The 19,402-nt window shown below is 35.9% G+C and overlaps 2 protein-coding genes across 2 annotated transcripts; both read right to left on the minus strand.

The window, feature by feature from the left end:
• Positions 1-433: 433 nt before the first annotated feature.
• psmc5 (proteasome 26S subunit, ATPase 5) lies at positions 434-8,135 on the minus strand. The gene is made up of 12 exons (XM_084434169.1): positions 7,968-8,135; positions 7,387-7,458; positions 6,720-6,789; positions 6,497-6,594; positions 6,353-6,409; positions 4,481-4,711; positions 4,232-4,358; positions 3,030-3,220; positions 2,351-2,449; positions 906-1,016; positions 716-802; positions 434-587 (listed from the first exon to the last, which is right to left on the minus strand). Exons 1-12 carry the CDS (start codon positions 7,989-7,991, stop codon positions 534-536), a joined length of 1,221 nt encoding a protein of 406 aa, XP_084290295.1. The 5' UTR covers positions 7,992-8,135; the 3' UTR covers positions 434-533.
• A 1,079-nt stretch (positions 8,136-9,214) lies between these two features.
• smarcd2 (SWI/SNF related BAF chromatin remodeling complex subunit D2) lies at positions 9,215-19,402 on the minus strand. Its single transcript, XM_084434673.1, has 13 exons — positions 18,975-19,402; positions 17,880-18,076; positions 15,618-15,660; positions 15,407-15,529; positions 14,946-15,065; positions 14,217-14,312; positions 13,967-14,068; positions 12,600-12,761; positions 11,582-11,679; positions 11,358-11,493; positions 11,153-11,275; positions 10,944-11,045; positions 9,215-10,835 (listed from the first exon to the last, which is right to left on the minus strand). Exons 1-13 carry the CDS (start codon positions 19,137-19,139, stop codon positions 10,782-10,784), a joined length of 1,521 nt encoding a protein of 506 aa, XP_084290799.1. The 5' UTR covers positions 19,140-19,402; the 3' UTR covers positions 9,215-10,781.

The following is a 19,402-nucleotide window of genomic DNA, read 5'->3' on the forward strand; positions in this document are numbered from 1 at the left end:
CTTCATCTTTGTCTTAAATTGAGTTCTGCATTTACAGTGGAGGTCTATGGTCTTGTGTCCGCAAAAAAAAAAGAAAAAAAAAAGGTACTTGTGACTTTTTATCTCACAATTCTATTTCTTACAATTGCTAGTTTATCTCACAATTTGGACTTCGATTGCGAGTTTATAGCTCACAATTTCTGTTCATTTCAATTCAATTGCGAGTTATAAACAATTGCAAGAAATAAAATCAGAATAACAATTGTGAGTTATAACAAATAGTGAGATATGAACTCAGTTGCGAGAAAGAAAGTCAGAATTGTGAGATTAAAAAGTTGAAATAAGCTTTTTTATTCTGTGGCAAAAACAAGCTGCAATTGAGGTCTATTATAGGACAATCAACTTTGGGAATTGTAAATGCATTTCTACAAAGTGGAAAGAAAAAACGATCATGCTAAGTGAGAAACAATTTATTTTTTAATACATTTGGGTGATGACAATAAAGCAACTTAAAGACAAAAAAAAAAAAAACTGCAGATTATAGAGTCTAATGTTTACTTCCAGAGTTTCTTGATGGACATGTTTTTCTCACTGTCTTTCTGCATCACCTGTGAAAATATAGTAAATTATAAATTAAGAGATATCCATGAAAACAAACGGTTGTAATATTAGGATTGGCAGGTTAAAATATTATTTGTACTAAAGCACAAAAAAAAAAAAAAAAAGTTTTCAGTACCTTTGCCACTGCCATTTCAAAATCCTCTTGGGTAACGTGGACTCTCCTCTCTCTCAGGGCGTACATCCCTGCCTCTGTGCAGACACCCTGTCAGATAAGCACAGATAAAAACTGATTTTCAGCACTGCTTCTCCTGAATAAGTGCCGCATAGATGCCCATAAATGCCTGGAAATGATCCTGTGACCTCACCTTGACCTCAGCACCAGACGCTCCTGGCATCAGCTCAGCAATCTTGCGCAGGTTAATACCACGTGTCAGGTTCATTTTACGGGAGTGGATCTTCAAAATGTCCAAACGGGCCTGCAGAGAACAAAATAACGCTATGAGGCTACTAGTATTTATGCCTTCAATATCAGAGAGTCATACATTACAAGAATGTCAGAAGTATCAGTATTTCAGAATCAAGATTAGGGCTATCACTAAAGATTATTTTGGTAATCAGAATCGGTCGATTATTTTGACGATTAATCGGATTTCTTTTTGTGGTAATGAAAATAGACCAATGCAAACAACAGCCTTTAAAATGACTCAATAGTAATTGGTTCAAATAAAGCATCAAAAACAGCTGATTTTATAGAACAACACTGTTAAAATATATAATATAATACAATCATGTTATGTATTTTAACAAATGTGTGCAGAGGCCTGGTGTTGTTACAGAATATGTGGACATCAAAACATGCAAACTCAGAGCGAGGGTATAAACTTTTATTTTGAAATTGTATTTAGAAACATACTTATGTATTCTCCTGTGTTGGAATAGGTTTATAAATGATTTACGTTACAAATATGATCAAATGGCGCACATTGCATTCCCAGAAGCAACCCAAACTCACAGTATATGCAGAGTTACAGTGCTATGCATAAGTTTAGACAGCCATGCTAAAGTTGACTAAAAAGAGGAATAAAAAATCATCTTTTGGAAATTGAACTTAATGCCTTAATTTAAAAAATTAGGAAAAATCCAACCTTTAAGGACACCAATTTTCTTTGTGAATGAATAATGTATCGTAAATAAATAAATGTTCTTCCTTAAAATACAGGGTGCATAAGTTTGGACACACCTATGTTAAATTCCCATAGAGGCAGGCAGATTTTTAAGTATTTTTTTTCATTTTTTGTTTAGGATACTATGCATCCTGATAAAGTTCCCTTGGCCTTTGGAATTAAAATAGCCCCACATCATCACATAGCATTCACCATACCTAGAGATTGGCATTGGTGTCCTTAAAGGTTGGATTTTTTTATGGGTGTCTAAACTTATGCATAGCACTGTAGATTTTACTGAGAGCATTTACTGACAACGGAGCTGCTCTGAGATGCACGTGACCTACATGCATGTAAATAATTGATTCAGAGTCTTTGTGAATTCTCAATAGCATTATCTATGCTGTAGTATGGTTTTTAAATGGTTTTAATATTTCGTGCAGCCTTAGAAATGGTCTAATAATGCGGTTCATGGTTTCTCATTCGTGGAATGCGCCACTTCTAGTATTTTGCCGGTTACTCGACAAGGGTAAATTGAATCAAGCATTTTTTTTTAAAATCAAGTACTCAAATTGAATCGAGGAATCGTGACAGCCCTAATCAAGATGATAGAGAAAATGTAAAAATATGTAACAATCCCAGCTTACCGCTTCATTGGGAGGGGGAAATTCAATCTTCCGGTCAATGCGGCCTGGTCGAAGAAGCGCAGAGTCTAGAATATCAATACGGTTTGTTGCCATGATAACCTGAGGGAAACAATAAAATATTTAGTGAATTCATACATTTCTTATAGAAAAATGATAAAAACACAGCAGGAGCAAAGCATAGCAATGGCATAGGTGTAAGTTTGGTCACAGCACCCCTGGTGGTGGTGATTGAAAAGGCAGTTCAATGAGTCTGTGGTGCTGCAAACAAATGTATTTAGTACTCAGGCATGTGAGCAGCTAAAGATACATGTAATGTAGTGGATGAAACCACGCCACTCATTCACACGCAAAATATGCAGACTTCCTTTTTGCACTTTAATATTCATAGGCACTACAGCCCTACACAAGCTTACAGGCCCTACTTTATGCAACCAAAATGTGACAAATTCTATGCCTTTAAGCATTATACTGTGAATTCCATTATTATGACTGGATTCGGCTATTCCACCTGCATTTTCCACATCGTGGAAATCATAGATCCCTATATAAGATGTATGGTAAGTCTTGGAAAATTATATAATAATAATAGTATTCAAATTTGTTTGATATATCTGCTTTTAAAAACCAGAGACCTTTCATGTAAGGATCAGCACACAGTTTACAGATGTTTGCTTCTCACCTTGATGTTCTTGGTGGCCTCGAATCCGTCCAGCTGGTTGAGGAGCTCAAGCATAGTTCTCTGCACCTCACTGTCTCCTCCTGATCCGCCCTCCAGCCGAGAAGAGCCGATGGAGTCGATCTCATCCATGAAGATGATAGAGGGCGCATGCTCCCTGGCCATGACGAACAGCTCACGCACCATACGAGCCCCTGACAACACAGAGAATATGGAGTCAAATTAGGACAATCCATCCAGCTTGAGAAATCAGACAGATTTTTTTTATTTATCTATTTCAGAGCTATCAGATGGCTTCAGAAAACTTGGAATACAGCAGATTTGTCTTGATTACAGGTTAATGGTGTGTGTTATTTCTTTTTGGAGCTTGACAGCCCCTGGTCAATATATTTATTATAAGGAAAATAGTAGCGAGAGCATTCTTCTAACAGAAGAAAGTCATACAGTGATCGATGGTGCAAGCACTTCACTCGCATTTACGACAAAAATTTGATGTGTTTTAAAAAAAATAATTTGAGGTCATAAAGTATTAAATATCTTAAATAGTGTAACTTTTACAGCCTAATGTGACTATTTAACTTAAAAAACAACAACTATGATTTAATTCAATAAATGCGAGCGCTGCATGTTCAAAGTAAAAACAGGAAGCTTTCGTAAGTTCTAGAGGATCGCGGTTTCAGAGCAGTTCGCAATTAACGCTAAACGATTGATTTACAGTTTATGAATTATGACAATGTTTACTTTATGGTGTTAATAATGTAATTTTTTGTAGATGGTAGTACAAGTGAGTATATTACTGCCAACTTTTTGTTGTCTTTTATAAATATACACAGTATATATACATTTGTATAGGTGTGTGTGTGTGTGTATATATATATATATATATATATACACACACACACAGTTTATAAAGATTAAAGTAGGGCTATAAATATTTACATAATTATTAAATATAGTCTGAAGCATGAATTTTTAAAAACCTAGTGTACTTTTTGTATTCTAATAAATTAAATAATTTTAATTTAAATCATGTAAATGTCACCTTGTATCCCTTTAAGGAAAAACACATTATTTTATACATTTTTTGTTCAGTTTTTTAACGAGATCTTACTCAGGAGCACATGTCCTTTTTGAAAAAAAGAAGAAAAAAACCCACCCCATCAAGCCTTGTAATATGATTTTGTTTAGTCTGGAAGCCCACCAACCTTCTCCTATGAATTTCTGCACCAGCTCTGATCCAGACACCCTGATGAAGGTGCAGTCGGTGTGGTGGGCCACGGCTCGGGCTAACAGGGTCTTTCCTGTGCCAGGAGGTCCATACAGCAGCACACCCTGCAGACCAACACACACACACACATTACAAATTATGAAGCAGGTACGGCTGCCCAACAGACCAGTAGCATTTTTTACATGACATGTTTGACATGATAAGAATGTGTTATGCTATCACTTGCCTTAGGCTGTGCAATTCCTAGAGCCTCAAACAATTCTGGGTGCTTGACTGGAAGCTCAATCACTTCCTTGATCTCTTTAATTTGTTTGTCCAGCCCTCCGATCATCTCGTACGTCGAATCTGGCACTTTTTCCACCATCATCAGTGAGACGAGTGGGTCCACTTTGTTTGGCAGGATTTTGTGAAGCGTGTAACTGTCATTACGAAGTGCTACACGGCAATTTGGAGTTACCTGGTGGATATTAGAAATTAATATACTATAAACATCAATATAAAACACGTTCACAAGTTAATACAAATCAGTAATCAGTCAGATTTTTAATATTTTCTTTTTTTCCGTTTAATGACCCACATGACGAATACCATATTCCGGATCAGTTAGAAAAAGTAGTAGTAGTACACCTAGTACACTAGTAGTACAAGTTCTGAGGTATCATTCATGACTTTAAAACCTAGGGCTGATTGATTGGCACTTCACCATCACGATTTCTGCTTCTTACAATTAAGCAAGCATAATTGTCCGCTGTTTAGTTATCCTGAAAACCTTTATTTCTCCATATGACATTTTCCTGCTTGGGGTTGCCAGATGCCAAGAGTTTAAACCCTCCAGTTAGAGCTTTTCTCTTAATTAGATGCATTTTCTGCCCACAGCTTTACTTAGTTTTCTGAACCGGGCAATCACACAAACACAATCTCTCTGCAGTGCAAAAAAATACAAATAGCACTGAGGATCTGAAAATACAACAAATATTCGGTCAAAAGTTTCAAATAATTATGCTTTAAAAAAAATTATTTAGTCTCTAATGTTAAAAAAAGATTAAGCAGCACAACTGTTTTCAACAACGATAATAAGAGATGTTTCTTGAGCACCAAATCAGCATATCAGAATGATTTCTGAAGAATCATATGACACTGAATATATGACATATGATGCTGGAGTAATGATGCTGCAATATTTAATATATAATAAATAATTAAAAAATATTAAAATAGAAAACAGTTATTTTAAAGTGCCCCTATTATGCTGTTAATTTGTTTGTTTTGGAGCTCTCCTACAATAGATTTACATGCATCCGAGATAAAATAATTCTCATATTAATTTAATTCTCATAATAAACACTGCAGCATTTCTCAAAGAGTCTGAAAACAGTTCGCTCAAAGTTTCAGTCTCTCTAAACCCCTCCTTTCCAAGAGCCTAGTCTGTTGTGATTGGTCTACTACTTACTGCGTGTGTCAGAAACGAAACGCCTATATTACCATATCTGAATTTCAGCACCAGAGGCTTCCTCAGCACTCGATACACAGTGATACGAATAGGAACGATGCTGTTGGTATTTCCGTATCAAATCCAGCGTAAGTCTTCATCCTTTTGAAGTGCATGCAAAGTGAAATTGCAGTGCTGAAAACAGCGTCTTCTCGACATGTCGACAACACGAACCAAACTCTCCCAGGGCTCAGCTACAACTACAATACTTGAGTGCGGGTCAAAGTAGACGTTGTTCCAAACATAAATCTCGATTGTGGTTGCTGAATAAATGCACTTACTCAACCTCTGTGCCACAGTGCAAAGTCTTTTTTGTTTGAATAGAAAAATATTAACATAATTCAGAATTATTGGAATTAATAACTAAACTTTTGAGAGAAGCTTCTTGACATTTTACCAGCTTTTATAATGTAGAGGTGTGTTGATGTATATGATATAAACTACGTAACTCTATGAGGTAAAATAAACCCTGTGTATGAGTTTATGTTCTCTTGAATTGTTCTTATGTGAAAGTGCAATAATTCTGATGAACTGTAAAAATACATTTCTCAAATGAGAACAATCACGATGGAAAGTTCAGCCTTTGTAAAACCCAAACAAAACACTTACATCATTTATATCAATGTTCTTATCCACATCCACCACAAACTTTCCTTCGGGATGCACCTAAAAACAAAGCATAAACATACATGAATAAACAATCTCAGCACTGATCGTGCTCAAGAGAAAAGCAGAAAATAATGGCTGTCAAACCTTGACGAGCACTTTCTTCTTGTCCATGGCTCTCACCACCTCTCCAACATAAGAGCCCTGCTCCTGCAGTAACTGAAGCTCCTCACGCAGGAGGCGCACTAAAGGAAACAGAGCAAAACAAATCCTGTCATGTCATACTGATGATATTTATAGCATGAGCTATTTGGCATATGCATCTGAACACCAAAAATGACATTCATAAAGTTGGTTGAAAGAGCTTTACCCTTGGCATTTAACTCGTTCCTTTGAGCCTGCAGACGTCTGAGATTTTGGCTTTTATCATTCACTGTCAACTGAGTAAAGAGACAAGCACATTTAGACACACATTACCTTTGTGAAAAAGAAGTGCACTTGATTGTATTGAATGTGCACTTGTAGTGGAGTATTTTTTTTTAAAAACTGAACTTGCAGATAATATAATATTAACAAAATAAAAAGCAATTTAAGTGTACTTAAATAAGTACACTTATTTTGATGTGCTGACTTGCACACTAAAGCGCATGTAAAAGTACTAGATTATACTTTCAACTGAAGCATGTATTTTGATATTGCATTTTGAGTTAATATATTTTAAGTGTTGTAAATTGCAACTTCATCAATACAAATGACATTAAAGTGTATTTTAGTTTGGCATAAAATGTTTGTCATTACATCCAGCAGTACACTTTAACCATATTTCAAAAACAATAAAAGTAATAATGAATTTACATTTAGATGCGAGTGAATCAAAGTCACTTTTAAGGTAAACTGCATTAAATATATATTTAAAACAAATAATTAATACAAAGATTTCATGTAATTGTAAATAAAACTTTTTGACAATGGTTCTTAATATCTACAGAATAAAATTGTGTGTCATCCAAACTACAATATTTCATGACTGTTCTCACCTGAAGCTCCTCGATTTTAGACAGGTAATACTGTCGGAGACCAGAGCCTCCTTTACTCTCCTCAATATCCATCTGCAAAAAATTATTAACAATAATATCAATAACACATACAGTCAGGTTATTAATGGTCAGGTAGTGTAATAGTGTCAGGTGGAATGAAGTGATGATTCATGAGGTTTTCTTGAAATGATACATTCACCATGTTATGAAGTATAACGAGAAATTTCTCACGTCATGATCAAATATATAATATTTCTTAAGTATAATCAGAGATTTATAATTTTATTATTAGGCATGAAAGACCTCTGTTGTTATTATCAGTGATTTTGCAAGTAAACACGAAACATTCATTATTTGTCATGTAATATATCCAGTTATGCCATGTTATGATCAGTCCCAGTCAGTGACAATGAGACAGCAAACTCTGCTTCATTCGGAGCTGACGCGTTAAATTCAGCCATTTCAACTTATATTTCTAAACACTACAGTTACAGCAGATTCCATCTATGAAATATGTGATGCTAACCGACAGCTAACCATACTGTTCATATTAGAAGATTTAACACATAAATAACACTTACTTGGTCAATCCCGTCCAGCGCCATCTTGAATCTACAAACTTCCGTTCGTCAGCGGCGTTTTTCCGTTTAGTTTTCCTCGGGCAAGATGCAGAGTGAAGGAGGCGATCTCTAGCGCCACCGACAGGCTGGAGAAACGGTGTGGACAGAAAAATGTAACTCCCTTTATTTACCGTTTGCATTGTTTGTAACAGCTTTAATGAATAACATGACTGTTCGAACCTATAATTGCTTACTTTAAGTAAAGTAACTTAAAGTAGCCTACTTCTTTTTTTTTTTACAATCACCAGGCCACTTTTTCAAAAGTCTTCACACAGAGAACACAACATCAGTCTATGGGCTAAACTGTGGATCATCATTGCTTTGGGACAAAATGCATGAAATTACTAGGCCTACATCTTTCAAATTACATAAATAAATGTCTTATTTAGACACAAACTCCACCAACACGATATATACCTGTACAGGTCAGTTTGCACATACATACTCTTTTCAAATTTGTTAAACTTAAGTTAAAAACCCAAAGTATTAAGACAGGAATTTGCTACATTTCTACAGTAATAATACCATATTGAAATATATTCTGAATCTAAAAAAAGAAATACTATCAAAATAATTAGGTGTAGCTGAACACAACTGTTAGTCTTTCAATTTCATTACCATTTATACAAAAGTGTGAAACTTAGGAATAATTTTGTACTGTAATATAAACATGGACTATGTAATATATAGGCCTACTGCAGTGCATTATAAGTCTTGTTTTGTAAAAAAAAAAATCTTTATACAAGAGATTTGTATAATGCATGCTTTAGTTTTTTAAGGTAGTTTTATGAGTGACAATGTGTGTTTGTTAGGTGAAAACATTTGCTAGTGTAATGGAAGAATGAGTTGATTTGAGACATGTATGAAGTGTTTTGGTAGATTTAATGCATTTTGAATGTGAAATAACTGCTGTGCCAAGCTGGAAGTTGGTTAGGAGAACTGTGTGAAAAGTTCTGTATAGAAGACTGGTATTACCAGACTAACCAGGACAACAAACACTACATGCATCAACATGACTGGTGTTTGGCTTTGTCTACAATCTACCCTCTAGTACAGACCGACATACCTGATTTTCTTACTTCTGCATAAACATTTAATCTAATGATAACTTTTAATATTCCATCAAGGTTGATTAGACACAATGTCTTTTTTTCAGACATTGTATTTTGGATTATAACATATTTATATTATGCTCAGTCACATGTGAATTCCCTTTTATGGAAAGAACTTTATTGTTTAAAATATTCCAATTTCCCAGTAAAAAAAGTACAAAAGATAAGCATTTGATTGATACAAAAATATAAAACAGAACTTGCGTTGTAAGAACTTAGTTGGCACTTGCACAAAAAGGGCTTAATCCACTCACAAGTAAATCAAAAGTACAAGAGCTTGTGGCATTTCAGATCAGCATTAATACTGTCTGAATAACTCTTAAGCTATTAACAAAATGAAACATTCATTCCAGCTCTATCGGCAACGTCTGCGGCATGCTGTCAATTATAACAAAATCGTTTCAACTCGTCCCTCAGAGATGCATTTGAAAAGACAGTCAGAATTCAATTTAGTTTTTTTAACCACTTTATAAACTGGAAAGTCAAAAAACGATTTTCTGTGGTAATCAGCAGCATGTCACAGATGTTGAACCTGTTATATTCCTTAATTGAAAATTCAACTGGCTGTCAATACTTACCACAAATGACAACAACACCAAAATGAATAAAACCCACTTAAACAGAACATTTCCATCAGCTGTTTGGAATGTAGAAGTACACACTGAACTAATCTACTCTAAAAATATGGCTTTGAATACCTGAAAATAAAGAATATGCTGATGGTTAGCACACCATTGTTCACAAATTCAGTCACTGCAGAACGGTCTCTACCACTTCAGCACACTTTTGAACAGTGCACTAAATAAGAACATGAACTGGCAAAAAAGAAAAAGAAACACTAACGAGATGAACATAGAAAGTCTGGTATACTGAGCTAAACCAGCTGGACAACCAAATGTGCTGGAGTTCTCGTTGGAGGTGGAAACACAAAAAGATGGCTCTTGAACGCAGTGCAGCACATATTTTCCTGAGAGACCAAATGAAAAAATCCACAATATCGAAAGAAGAAAAACATTGCATTTTCATTACTAGTCAACCTAATTACAAATAACTGCATCCTGACTCAAAAATTGTGCAATTAATTTGTGAAAACAGAATGTAGACCGAGTTTGGCAATTCCTAATTCATTAATTAATTAACTATATAGTTAACTATAGTCATTAATTAACTATTAAACTATAAAGATAAAAAGGATGAACAACAAGAAGCTGTGTTGCATGTGTTACCTATAGAGGTTTTAGCCAATTAGCTACAGTACTGTATATCTTACTGTAAAATATACAAAAAAGAGCCCTATTTAACAGGATATAATGAAAGTTAAGATGTCTAAGTCAAAAAACTGAATCATGAAGAAAATGACCTCAATGGCTTATTTTCATATTACATTTTCAGAATATATAAAACAAAATCAGAGATTGAATTCAAAAAGGGAGATACACACTCAAGAGTTCCAGTTAATGTAACAGCATTTGAAATTTGATGTGACCAGATGTTTGCTATGGTACAGTCTGCAAATGCTGCAACTGACAAGAAGTTTATGACAGTGCAATATACCAAACAATATCAGCACCCAAAACTTCTATATGAAGTGCATCTGTTGGCTTTTTTCTCATCTGTATATGAGCAGATTCCATGGATGACTGGATCTGGAGTCTGACTCTTCTTAAGTGAGTCGGATTCCTAGTACCTGTTCCAATTCTTGTCTCCTCTGCTGGACCTGAAAACCAAATAAATAAATAAAAATATAGATATAATTTATTTATAGTATTATAGATACTATAGCATCTGATGTGTTTTGTAATGGAAATAAATACTAAGCACTCACCTTTGAAAATATGTAGCGTCCAACAGCTTCTGTAACCCAGTTTGAGTGGTAAAACTCAGTTCTCCTCTCCTCCTCTGGATTACCCACAGTGTCCGTCATTAACTGCATAAACCAAGACAAAACATCATCAATGAAGGATGGGAAAAAAATATCAGAATGACCAAATCCAATGAGGGAAATCCAAATCAAGGTGCAAGCTCTGAGGATACCTTGAGGTCTCGGCTCTGAGACTTGAGCCAGTCCTGGATGAAATCCTGCGGGTTGTTACTAAAGCTGAGCATGAAGTCCCTCTGGGTTTTCAACTGGTTGATGGATTCAATAGTCTCATGGATCTTATGGAGAATGTAAATGTTTGGTTAAAAATAGCCCCTTTACCTTATACACCAGGTGTCATTTATGTCCTTGCACACGCACCTTCATCTCCAGGGTAGCAATCTCCTGCTGATTGGTTGTGGATGACAGGAAGCTGGTCATCTGAGCCTTCAGAGGGTCGTCCACCTCAACATCGATATCAAAGCATGCAGTCTTTTTCTGATCATTGGGATCCACACTGACAAAATGAAAAAATAAAATAAAATTCAAATGAGTATGTAAAGTAACTACTGAGAACATTCAGACCAGAAACCATAAGCACACACCTAATGTTATGATTGATGACGATGGGGTCAGGGTGCTGAAGGAGGCTGGCGAGCTTCATGGGAATATCCGAAAATCTCATCCTGGGGCATCCAAAAATCTGCAGGATTACAGCAGTTCAGTCTATAACCAATGGGTTCCTGGTCAAGCACCTATCCCATAGCTGTCTTTGCAACAAAGCATGCTATACAGTATATCTCAGATCAAGTACTAAACTAAATTCTAAAGACAACGAGAGTGGCGCTTCCCTGTGCAAAGCTCCCTGCCACTGTGCAGGGTGTTTCTATATGGTTGCTAAGGTCTTCTGAATGGTTGACAGGGGCATTGCAAGGTGGGCCCAAACAAGTCTCTATGATAATCAAGTCTTTACATTTGGCTTGGGTCTCTCTTTCTTTGTATACATGGACAGTTTGAAAAGAGATCTGACATTGAGAGGAAGGACATAAGTAACACGGGAGCTAATGCAGATTTGAGTGTCATCAGCTTAACAGGGTTATATGCAACATGCAACCAAGTAAAATAATACAAGTGGTACAAAAATACAGTGGTTTCAAGCAATTCAGATTTAGTAAAAGCATATAGACTACAAAGATAATTGGGCCAAGAACCGAGCCCTGGGGGACACCTCTGTTGACAGGTCAGGAGAAGTGGAAAATTTCTTTCTCTGGAAAAAAGACAAATGCTATCTATCACTTAGGTAGGATGTGAACAAGTACACAGCTGTGCCAGTAATAACAATGGCTCAGAGGCAAATGAAAGCAGGTTGTGGCAGACGGTGCCAAATGCAATGCTTAGATACCAGGGTTTCTGCAGTTTTTCTGTTCTACTGTGTTTTAGATTGAGCTTCTGTAGGGGGCTGCAGAAAACATATTAGTTAAGAAAAAAACCTTAGTGATAATTAATTTATAATTAAAAAGGGTACAATTTTAAAAAGAGCTTTCTTAGTGTAAGTGGTTTGTTGCAACCTGGAAATTAAAGAATTGTGAGAACAATCTAGGGAGTGCTAAACGTTTTGTGTACCTGTCTGAAGTATCGGTTGCAGTTAATGTACTCTTTCTCATGGCAGTCTTGGAGCTTGTTGTTTTTGATGTAGAGCCACAAGGCTTGCATGATACTGGCTCTGGTCTGAGTGTGGACTCCCAACAGTCGAGCCAGACGTGGATCCAGCTTATACTGCGGAGGCTAAGTCAAGTACAAGGAGAAGACAACCATTAAAGACGACCATATACTCTGTAACAAACAAACTTATGACATGAATAGACTGAAGTTTTATTTTATTTTGAAAACCCCTTTAGTTTTTCAGGTTTTAGTCCATGTCTGTGAGCTTTGAGGCAATATTCTAGTGTTGTTTGTAGTGGACAAAAAAAAAAAAAACTTTACGTTAAAATTGTACATTACAAGAGAATACAAGAGAAAATGTACCAAAAAAATAATGATTACGCATCTTGCATTCATGGGCGTATCTAAACCGTCACCTGCTTCTGACTAGCAAGTGGTAGTAGCATGATTCACAACATAAAAATTCTGTTTAATGATAATGTGATGTAAACGAATGAAACCTGGCTATCAAAAAATACATATATACACACACCGCCAGTCAAAAGTTTGGAATAATTAATTAATTAATATTTTTCAAACAAGTGTCTTATGTTAACCCAGGCTGCAATTATTTTGATAAGAAATACAGTGAACAGTAATATTGTATTTCTATTTTATTTGAATATATTTCAAAATGTAATATACTCTTGTAATGCAAAGCTGAAATTTTAAGCATCATTAGTCTAGTCTTCAGTCACACGATCCTTCAGAAATCATTCTAATATGCTAATTTGCTCCTTAAGAATATTTTCTTATTATTATCAATGTTGAACAGTTTTTTTTTATGTGGGAACTGTAATGTATTACCATTCAAAAGGCACGTACAATAATAAAAACTGACAGTAAAGACAAAAGATTTCTATTTCATATAAATAAATTCCACAAAAGAGTTGCCACAAAAATATTAAGCAGCAAAAACTTTTCAATATTGTTTTGATAATAAGAGCCATTATTAATAATTGAGCACCAATAATAACTGATAAATTTGAGCACCAAATCAAGCATACTGGAATGATTTCTGAAGGATCATGTGACGCTGAAGACTCAAGTAATGGCTACAGAAAACTCAGCTTTTCCATTACAGAATGAAATGAAATTTTCAAATATATGAAAACAGTTCCTTTAAATTGTAAAAAATATTTCACAATATTATTGTTTTACTGTAGTTTTCATCAAATAAACACAGCCTTGGTGAGCATAAGAGACTTCTTTCAAAAACATTTAAAAATCTTAATTATTCCAAACTTTTGACCGGTACTGTATGTGTTTGTGAGATGTGTATGTGATACCTGGTGGTCTAGCATGAGAAGGAGAGTACATTTCACATTCACATCTCCTGGTCTCTTCACCTGAAATCCATCAGTCTCCTGAGTTGTGGGCATTCTGTGCCACTAAGACACACAGAAAAAGATATGACTACAGATGTAATGACTGGATTTACTGCAAGAGAGTACATGTTGTGTTTGATGAGGTCATCATTATACAAATAGATTTAATCATTGCATTATTATTTTTATAATAACACTATAATTGTCATACCTCCACCAAGTGGTTGTCTGGGCCATAAAGTTCTTTGTCCAGTTCAATGACCAGGCTTTTAAAGAAGGATGAAAACTTTCGTTTCAGTTTCCCAGGCTAAGGAGAGTTAGAAAGAGAGAAAGAAGTAGGGAAAAGGGGAGAGAGAACACAAAATGTGTCCATGCCATTGATTGATACTGCATTGTTTGGAGCTGACCGCACTGGAGGGATTTTTTTTAGAAGCAGCTCACACAGCTATTGCACCAGTATGTGTTTGCGCAATGCCTTGCCTGTCCCTCCCTTGCAGTACCACACAACTTATAACAACTCAGGCAGAAGAAAGTAAAGAAAAAGAATAATTTCCTCTTTTCATGTGGCAGCAGCACAGCCAGAGGTCTTTAGCTGGCAAATACATGCTTAGACGTTTACGGACTAATTTCACAAAATGGACTAAAGTTTCAATTCCCTTTCCTTGAAAAGTCTGGGAACATGGAACAGCTTAGAGCACATCTGGTTTGAAGGAGTGAGCTGAGGACATGAGCCAGTGAAGTTAAGCTGGCCAACAGACCAAGAGACTCAAGACTGCCAAATAAAAAAGAATTAAGGATAGGGGCGACAAAGTCAGATTGTATCTAGAGCCGTTACTTGTCATGAAACACTGTAAATGGACTCCACTGCGTAATCGCTCAAACTTGCCTGGAGTTCACATACGTGCCAACAAGTGAACACATAATGAAAATCATTACATACATCCTCCAGGAGTTTGCCTTCCACTCGAAGTTCCCAGGATGACACTTTTTCAGCCTCCTCTCCCTCTGGCTTGCCAGGTGTGTAGGTGTTAGAAATGTAGATCCTCAGTTTGCGTTTTTGCTGGATGAGTAGAACAAAGCGCATTGAGATCATAAACCATTTGGTTAACTTCTTCATATTGGCATAGAGGGAAAAAAAAAAGAAAATTCTGTCATCATTTACTCTCCTTGATGCCGTTTCAAACCTGTATAAAATTCTTTCATCTGTGGAACACAAAAGAAGATATTCTGAGAAATGGAAGGTCACCAAAACAGGTTGGTTACCAGCATTTTTTTTAAATATCTTCTTTTGTCATACAGGTTTGGATATGACATGAGGGTGAGTAAATGTGTGAGCTTCCCTTAAACTTAGCTAAACTAAGAATTCATCTCTGAATTGCTACTCCAGTCTACTACATCTACCGTGATCGGCTTTTTGATGGCCTCCTGTATCTCCATGCGTTTGCGTGCAATGGTCTGATCCAGCTTTCTCTCAAAGGCCAGAAGGTCCATGTAAGCCTGAGACTCTGGGACCAGATCCCTGATCTGAGGAAAACCAAAATCATGAGAAACTATGCACTTCAACATCACAAAAAAGAAAAGAAAAAATTGACACTATTCTGGTTAAACTCACCCTCTGTGGGAGCACTTTGTCAGCCATCTTACGCCTCTTCACCCTGAAAATGTAGAGCAGATGTGTAAGGAACATGACTCAACACAAACATATGTTCAAATATTATTTCAATTACAGAGTGCAAAGTTTAAAGCACTGTAAGCCATAAAATTATCCTCAAACAAACGTAACTTTTTCTTCATAATTTTTACAGTGAAACAATCATTATTTTGGATAAACATTTGAAAATGATGAATCTGTCCTGATCGAGCTCAAATGCTGAATAACTTTAACAGCAGAAATATTTGTATAAAACATTTCTGCTAATGTAATAATGCTTTCAGCTATAAATAAGAGAGTTTTAAGGGTGTGTTCACACTTGGCATGTTTGGCTTGATTAAACGAATCCTGGTGCGATTGCTCTGAAGATTGGTCTCGGACTCTCGGTTTACTTTCAAACGAACTCTGGCGCAGTTTGAATTAAATATGAACGCAACACGGACCAAATTGAAACAAACCAAAAATGGGACATGACGTCACAAGATGCGACCCTAAAAAGGACGGAATGCTCAAGCATACTTCTTTTTTCTTGACATAGTCGCGATGTTGCCCATTACAGTTTGGAACAGGCATCAGAATCGCGTCTCCTCGCAACAGATCTTTCTTTGTGTGTAACGGAGGGATTCCTGCAGCTGTTTTGACTCCTTAACAGATTTTATAAGCTCTTCACAAGTTCTCAGCTGGTCAAAATACCATGTAGGTTACGCACATAAAACGAGTGCATTTAGCCCAGCACACAGCATTGTTTTCATAAAAGCTGACCAATCAGGTTGTGAACATATCCCTATGCCTTTAGGTTCGGTATCTTTAGGTTCAGTGTTGAAAAAATGCCAATGTGAACGCTAAGTGGACCAGGTCCAGGAGTACTTTTTTTTGGTCCGGACCAAACTAACCAAGCGAACTGAACTACAAGTGTGAACTTGACTAAATCCAGTCTGCACGGTTTGAAATCACTGGTGTTTTTCTGACGTCACAAACTACCTCTTACCTTGTAACCAATCACGTCAACGTGTCGTCAACGTGTCGTCAACGAGTGGATATTTGAGCTGGTGTGAGTGAGTGGAGGCGGGGCTAATTTGCATATTTATCTAACAGCATATACTAAATGAGACATGGGTGTAGAGTTACATCCAAGCTATTTTAAGGCATGAAGAAATAATTTTCAAGGAAAAATAAATGTCATTTTGGTGTTCAATGAAGAGTTTAAAGGGATACAATGATTGACTACAGGGTGACTTTAAGTGTTTTAAAATAGAGGTGAATAAAGTGTGAAAGTATACATATAATATACATGTATCCAATTTCAATGCTATGGCTTTTGTATAGATATTTAAAGATTAAAGACTGTTTGGATTTATATGAAATAGTAACATTTTACAAAAAGAGTCCATTTGAAACATTAACTAAGGTTAATAAAAGTATTGTTCATCGTTAATTTCAAAATTTACTAATACATTTTTTACATTTTAAAGTTGTATCTCTTAACATTGTTAATGCACTATGACCTAACATGAATGATCAAGGTATAATAAAAAAAAAAAATTATATTTAAAAAGTACAGTATATATTCATGTACAGTTTTTCAATTTTTGTAATAAAGTTCAGCAATATTTTATGTTTGTTTTCATTCAGTATCCATTTGAAAAACTATCGAATGATTAATCAGTTATCAGCCAGCCTGGTCCAACCTAGTTGTTATTATCGGTAAAATCCACTATCGGTCGAACTCTAGTAACTGCATTGACTGACAGCCTGTCTAGTGCGCACAGAGAAATATATCAGCACTTTTTGAAAGCCTCTTGTCCCATTTGAGAATCAGAACATTTTAGAATAATAACCCAACAAGCTTATTTATATAGCAAAATAATTATAATTATAATATGGCGATAATATCGCATATTGCGATATTGAGCTACACGAAACCACCGCAAGGGAGATTCCTTTACTGTGACAGCCACACACACACACACAGCCTACAAGGACACACACACACACACAAAAAAAGAATGTGCATAAGTAAATCATTTATAATAAGTACGGCAATTTTCCATAAAAATAAAAATAAAAAATGAAAATAATCTAAAACAAACTTTTCTTGGGGCTCCAAAAATAAAACTGTCCTTTGATCATAAGGCCCATAACCCAGACGCAGAATTGTGAAGTGACATGAATGCTACAATAACTTAGCATTCATGCACAAACAATGATACTAAATGTACTAACCCCCTTCTCTGACCCATAAGACCACCGGACTGCTGCTGTTGCTGCTGAAGAAGTCTCTTCCGGTTGGGGTCCATCGCGGCTTGAGGCATCCCAGGTCGCATGGGCATGGCTCCACTATAAGACGGACCAGGTAGAGGGGAACCCATAGACCCCATGCCCCCCATTGGCATTCCTCGGCTGGGTGGCATACTTGGGCGCTGTGGGTACGATTGCAGGATTTGAGTATTAGGCTACTACTCATAACACTCACAAACTGTTATAGGTAAAGTTTGTCCAAAGTAAATTCCATTTGTTAAAATTAGTACATTAGTTAACATGAACTAACAATAAAAATTCATTCTTAAGCATTTATTAACCTTAGTTAATTTTAGCATTTACTAATACATATTGCATATATTAACATTATTTAATGGACCTGAGCTAACATGAACAGTTGTTTTTTTATTAACTAATGTTAAAAAGATTTATAAATACTGTTAAACATTGCAAATTTTAGTTAATTCATTAACTAACTAATGGGATCTTATTGCAAAATACTGTGGCGGTGCCATGATACAGTGATGATATCAAATGACTTCAATACATATCATGAGATAATGAATACCATATTCATACATGACATTTGTGTGGTAGCCTACTCAACCGCGCAGTAAATATTATAATATTAATATTACGTTCAAACACCTTGGTATTACCATGATATATGTCCAAACAAGATCTTATTACCATGGAATAACAAAATGGAATAGTATTACCATGGTACTTTGTTTTGTTTAAGCCTAATGTTTGCAAGTAACTTTAGTTATTCAAAGTAAAGCACGCGCGTTTTCTTCATGGTGGGACTCAAATGCGGAAGTAGATGCTTATTCTTCATGGGCCTCAGCGCTCTTAGAATGATTTTTAAACATTTTCTTTTTGTATTTTTATAAAGAAGCATCATTGTAGATTATTTTCTGACATATTTCATGTCATAAATGTGTCAATAAATGCAAATGAAATGACTCTTCCTCAATTAAGACAGAAGGGAAGACTGAGGCTATGGCGTGATGCTAAACGCAGATAACAAATAAAGAGTGGTTTGGTTTCTTCACTTACTTGGTGATACTGGTTCGGAGTACTGCCCATCCCTCTGTAGGGTGAATTCTGTGGCATTGCTGACATTCTCATTGCGCTGCTGTGACCCGGGTTCATGAGGTTCATGCTGGGGTTTATTGGGGTAACGTTACTGTGGTTGACGGGGAAACCCGATCTAGAAGCCATTTGTGATTATTTTCACAGCTAATAATAGTTAAGAAGTTAAATTAAAACCGTTACGGAGTCACTCGATAAACGTACGTTGGAGTCACGCGTAACCACATCTCGTTCAAATATCGATTTATTCCTCCGCCTTTACTTGTCGATCGACGTCCGCTGAATGTGTCATATCTTCCTCTAAAGCTAGTCAAACCCCCATTTATCTTAATGATTTCCTCTCAACAGCATTTTAAGAGCCTGACCAATGTCGACTACAGTTATCAGTGTGT

Source organism: Rutilus rutilus, assembly GCF_951802725.1.
Source record: "Rutilus rutilus genome assembly, chromosome: 16".
Classification (NCBI taxonomy): domain Eukaryota; kingdom Metazoa; phylum Chordata; class Actinopteri; order Cypriniformes; family Leuciscidae; genus Rutilus; species Rutilus rutilus.

What these genes read in the sequence shown, in the direction of transcription:
- psmc5 (XM_084434169.1), bottom strand. Translation starts at nt 7,991, where the DNA reads ATGGCGCTGGACGGGATTGACCAA. An exon ending in AGAACATTGATATAAATGAT is followed by an intron (nt 4,712 to 6,352) that starts GTAAGTGTTTTG and finishes AATATCCACCAG; the next exon opens with GTAACTCCAAATTGCCGTGT. An exon ending in AGGCCACCAAGAACATCAAG is followed by an intron (nt 2,450 to 3,029) that starts GTGAGAAGCAAA and finishes TGTTTCCCTCAG; the next exon opens with GTTATCATGGCAACAAACCG.
- smarcd2 (XM_084434673.1), bottom strand. Translation starts at nt 19,139, where the DNA reads ATGGCTTCTAGATCGGGTTTCCCCGTCAACCACAGTAACGTTACCCCA. An exon ending in CCATCAAAAAGCCGATCACG is followed by an intron (nt 15,066 to 15,406) that starts GTAGATGTAGTA and finishes CTACTCATCCAG; the next exon opens with CAAAAACGCAAACTGAGGAT. An exon ending in TTGCTACCCTGGAGATGAAG is followed by an intron (nt 11,276 to 11,357) that starts GTGCGTGTGCAA and finishes ATTCTCCATAAG; the next exon opens with ATCCATGAGACTATTGAATC.